At 33.6% G+C, this 5,308-nt stretch overlaps 1 protein-coding gene across 1 annotated transcript; it reads left to right on the forward strand.

The window, feature by feature from the left end:
* Positions 1 to 1,214: 1,214 nt before the first annotated feature.
* Positions 1,215 to 5,086, forward strand: LOC134697698 (fibrinogen-like protein 1). Its single transcript, XM_063559983.1, has 4 exons — positions 1,215 to 1,327; positions 2,219 to 2,315; positions 3,872 to 4,036; positions 4,818 to 5,086. Exons 1-4 carry the CDS (start codon positions 1,226 to 1,228, stop codon positions 5,084 to 5,086), a joined length of 633 nt encoding a protein of 210 aa, XP_063416053.1. The 5' UTR covers positions 1,215 to 1,225.
* The last annotated feature ends 222 nt before the right edge of the window (positions 5,087 to 5,308 follow it).

Consider the following 5,308-nt stretch of genomic DNA (forward strand, 5'->3'; position numbering starts at 1 on the left):
TGGATAATAAGAAAAACTGTCGATATAGGTAAGGAAATATATCATTTACACTCATACAAGCATATATATTATACTCTTCGGCAATCTCATTAAAATCCGATGTTCTGATACGCTACCGTATCAGAACATCGGATTTTAATGAGATTGACTCTTCGGCGTCTTTTGACTAGTAGCCTTTTTTGTCGTCCGGTTTTATGACAATGTTCGGCACTATGTCTATATGTTATCACGACACACGTATCATGTACAATAATATGCGCGCATAATTGGTCCATAATTGGATTATTAGAGTATATTCTTATTCTTATACAGGCATTTAGAGAGAGACATAGTTGTTGCATTGGCACTCATACCACATCTTCTTATATCTATTTTCTTTAAACTATCAAACAGATATTTTATTCTATATTGGTCAAATATTTTTGAAGTAGTTTAAGAATAAGATTGACTGATTGTTGATTGTTTGACGTCCAGTGGCAAGTATTTCACGCATGATTAGTATGAGTTGATGAATAAGAGTATAAGCACTGAAAATAAATGCAAGTTGCTAACTACAGCTCTTGTTGTGCTAGAGTCCGTCTCCATGCTTAGTTTTGCATATATTTTTAAAGTTGACTGCATCACATTTCACTGCTTTTTCAGAATTTTGACAACTTCGTTCTATATAATAAAGCTAATAATGAATTATATTGAAAAGATGAAAAAAAACAAAAAAACACCCTCAGCCTGTGTATAACCGGCTGAAAATTCAAAGTCCAATTTAATTTGTTTTTATTAAATATTTTAATAATATTTTTGCAAGATTTTATCACAACCAACTTATTTAAATTCAAATCATCGCTGAAACAAGTATTTTAAAACAAAAATCTATAGTAGCAGCTTGGTTGAATGCATTTTTTTAACAGATATCGTCAAACCTACCGACTTCAACTATTTACCTTTAGGAGACACTGTAAAATCATTTAAGAAAATACAAGCCTTGTAATATCTTATCAACTGGGAGATATATGCTCAGTATGCAAATGCGGCGCTGGAATGTTGCTACATAGAAATGGAAAGCTGAAATCTTCTCTTTTGCCATAAAGCTTTATTTTGAACCGACCTTCATTGTCCTTCATTGTCAACTTCTAGATGTAAATCCAATGCTGACAACCAAGGGCCCTTAATTGGTACAATAGATATTCTTCTGCTTATTTTTTTTTAATTTTTAGAACAATCTGCGATAATGGACTGTAGCGATTTACCAATGGAAAGCAGCGGACAGTATGAAATGATCCCATGTAATTCCAACGTAATTCAAGTTTATTGTGCAGAAGGCGGATGGTTGGTGCGTATCATTTAATCAAGATTCAATAGCTTATCTCAGTAAATGAATGGGTTAAACGATAGCTAAACGTTTACAATGCTTACCTTCCCCGTTATATAGAAATCATTTTTTTAATATTTTAAAGAGGAAATTTCGTGCCGGCAAAATCTTAATTTTCAATGCAGCTGTTCTGTTTCTATTTATTTGCCTTGTTCGTGTACTGCATAAAAGATTTAATTGTTCCTAGCTTGCTTAGACTATTGGCAGAAACAAGCATTTAGTAAAAAAAATGTAGTCATACTGCAGAAAATGCTAAAGATGTACATTGAAAGACGTCCATTATCACTGTACTAGTATACATATTTTTTAAGGGGGCAGCCGTGAAAGACGCCTACGAGTGCGGGAGTTTCTCGCAACATTGAAGACCCATTGGTTGCCTTCGGCTGTTGCCTGCTCTATGGTCGGGTTGTTGTCGCTTTGAAACTTTTCCCATTTCTTTTCTCAATTTTATAACATGAGGGAAACTTGTTACAAAACGGCATTATCAAGGCCTTTAGTTGAATTCGAATGGCCAGATATGTATGCTTGAAATTTAGGATGGAAATTGAGAATATATAAAAGAGACAACAACCCGACCAAAGTGCAGAAAACAGCCGAAGTTTTAAACACAGCGAAAAAATCCCGCACCGGAGGCGTGCTTCAGCTGGCCCCGAAACAAAAATGTATACCTAAAAACGTGCTTGCATTTCCAGCACGCACGAAATACTGTCTTCTGCAATTCCTGAATGTGTGAAGGTAAATACTTGAATCTCAATAATATACAGTTTACGGTTACTTTTATGCTAATTGATATTTCACTTTTTATGCTAATTGATATTTCACTTGTTATGCTAATTGTTATTTCCCTTTAAGGTGATCCAGAGAAGACTTGATGGCAGTACAGACTTTAACCGTAATTGGACAGATTACAAACAAGGCTTTGGAGATATCACTGCAGACTTCTATATTGGTAAATTAATCGTATTGTTTTCAAGTCTTTATGACCACATACATGTATGCATACCACATTTACATATTTATTATTGGTTTTACAGAGCATTTTTATTTGACAATACCGTAATTTTCTAGCTTCTTTTTTCGGCTATTTATCTCCAAATACAATTTATCAATGCTCGCTGCCTGTTCAACATTTTCGTTGAAAAATTAGAAGAACCATCTTCAAGCATACTAATGTAAATGATATATTTACAGTAAGATGTGATTTGACTGATGTTTTTTTCTGAGATGCATTATTTTTTTAATTAGTTGATGTGAGTAATAAATTAGCTGTCAGTATCTGCTCTCAGATATTAACTTGGTGTCTTTTTTGTTTTGGTGATGTGTAATACAATGCCATGAAGTGTCTGTGTTGCTGTTACATATTGTTCTGTTTTGTTTCAGTCAGAAAAGTTAGGCCATTTTCAACAGTTTTTTTTAATTTTGTAACATAACTGTACTAGAGATGGGGTTTGGTGCCAGCAAACTAGTTTAAACCCGCCACATTATGTATATACATGCCCCAAGTCAGATGCCTGTAATTAAGTGGTTATCGTCTGTTGATGTGTACCATATTTGTTTTTGTTAATTTTTTTGTACATAAGTCCGTTAGTTTTCTCGTTTGAATTGATTTACATTCTTCATTTCGAGACTTTATATAGCCGACTATATGGCATGGGTAATTGTTGAAGTTGCACAGTCTTCGTTGTTATATAAAAAGAAGATGTGGTATGATTGCCAATGAGACAACTATCCACAAAAGACCAAAACGACACAGACATTAGCAATAACAGGTCACCATACGGCCTTCAAAAATGAGCAAAGCTCATACCGCATAGTCAGCTATAAAAGGCCCCGATAAGGCAATGGAAAACAATTCAAACAAAAAATTTAAACTAACGGCCTTATTTATGTAAAAAAAATGAACGAAAAACAAATATGTAACACATAAACAAACGACAACCACTGAATTTCCAGGCTCCTGACTTTGGACAGGCATATACATAAAAATGTGGCGGGGTTAAACATGTTAGCGAGATCCCAACCCTCCCCCTAACCTGGGACAGTGGTATAACAGTACAACATAAGAACGAACTATAAAAATCATTTGAAAAAGGCTTAACTCATCAGATGGACAAAATACACGTAGAAAGGTTCGTTGTTGTTGTTATACACCAATTCATCATCCTTATCTGATTTGTGAAAAAAATAACAAATAATCAGCTTTTGTAATAGGTACATTTACATTTTTCTTGTTGTTGTTGTTGTTCTGCTTGTTCTTGTTCTTGTTCTTCTTGTTTTTGTTTTTGTTTTTGTTTTTGTTCTTGTTCTTGTTCTTGTTCTTCTTGTTTTTGTTTTTGTTTTTGTTCTTGTTCTTGTTCTTCTTGTTCTTGTTCTTGTTCTTGTTCTTGTTCTTGTTCTTCTTGTTCTTGTTCTTGTTCTTGTTCTTCTTGTTCTTGTTCTTGTTCTTGTTCTTGTTCTTCTTTTTCTTGTTCTTCTTTTATTATGAATACAATCTTATTATTACAGGAAATGACAATCTTCACACAATTCTATCTAGAAAGAACTACACATTGCGGATAGACCTGGAGGACTGGACAAACGAGAATCGATATGCAGAGTACAACACATTCCATGTAGGAAATGAAACAACAAATTATGTACTTTCAATTGGTGAATACAATGGAACAGCTGGTAGGTGTAGACAAATTAAATCGAATCTATCATAAACAGTGTTTACCCATAGTAACTAGTATGTGAACAAAACAATCATATATAAATCAGTATAATGTTATATTCACATGTATATGAAATTTGTTTTAGAGCTAGACAAATTGAGAATGGAAATGGGGAATGTGTCAAAGAGACAACAAACCGACCAAAGAGCAGAAAACAACCGATCGAAGGCCACTAAAGGCTCTTCAATACAGAGAGAAAATCCCACACTCGGAGGTGTGCTTCGACTGGCCCTAAACAAAAATGTATACTAGTTCAGTTATAATGGACGTCATTCTAAACTTCGGAAGAAATAAAATAAACAAAGTGTCGATTAGTTTACCATCTTGAATATATAGTTTTATAAGAAGTGTACATCATGCTCATACTTTAATTTGGAATTCTATGCAATGCCTTCTATATTTCTATTGTAAGATATAGTCTTATATTTTTTTTTATGTCAGCATATATGGTTGCGATTTAATTATAAATACAGGGTGAATCTATTAAAAAATCATGATCTTGAACAAATAAATACAGACGGAGTTTATGTAACATTTCTGTAACAAACTCATATTTATATTTTTACTACATAATTCGTGTAGTTGGTTTTCTCGTTTGATTTATTTTTACATTTTGTCATACCGATGCAACTTACTATACATGAGGCATGGGTTCTGTTGATAATAAGAGTCAAAGTTGCCTGTAAAAATCCAGTTGGAAAGAACCGCAAAATACATGGTTATTGTTTTAATTCCAGGCGATTCCATGAAGGGGGAACGGTATTCGAAGGAGCTTGATGGCATGCAGTTCAGTACGTATGATCGCGATAGCAGCATCTGTACTAAGCGTCTGAGATCTGGATGGTGGCATAATGTATGCACTGACGCAAACCTGAATGGTCAATACTACCCAGGAGTAAATCACACCAACGCAATTGATACTATCTTCTGGTGGACATGGCATCCTGATTTTATTCCACTGAAGTCCGTTACTATGAAAATAAAGTCCCGACTGAGACAGACATAACTGTACCGTCAGTTAGTGAACTCATAAGATAGTTTTAACAATATACTGTCAAACTATATAATATCTGTAGTTCATGCTTAAATAGATCGTTATTTATATATAAAAAAAAACCCATTATATTTGTGTTTCTTAAACTACTAAACCAATTTAAACTATTATTATTTATATGTTGTTTACATACGTAGATGACCCTTCTAAATACAATGTAGTTAAATGTATTTA

Source organism: Mytilus trossulus, chromosome 14, assembly GCF_036588685.1.
Source record: "Mytilus trossulus isolate FHL-02 chromosome 14, PNRI_Mtr1.1.1.hap1, whole genome shotgun sequence".
In the NCBI taxonomy this organism is placed as follows: domain Eukaryota; kingdom Metazoa; phylum Mollusca; class Bivalvia; order Mytilida; family Mytilidae; genus Mytilus; species Mytilus trossulus.

Bases quoted from the DNA above. Each gene is read 5' to 3' on its own strand.
- LOC134697698 (XM_063559983.1), top strand. From the start codon at position 1,226: ATGGACTGTAGCGATTTACCAATGGAAAGCAGCGGACAGTATGAAATG. The intron at 1,328-2,218 runs GTGCGTATCATT...TTTCCCTTTAAG, and splicing joins GTGCAGAAGGCGGATGGTTG to GTGATCCAGAGAAGACTTGA. The intron at 4,037-4,817 runs GTAGGTGTAGAC...TTTTAATTCCAG, and splicing joins TGAATACAATGGAACAGCTG to GCGATTCCATGAAGGGGGAA.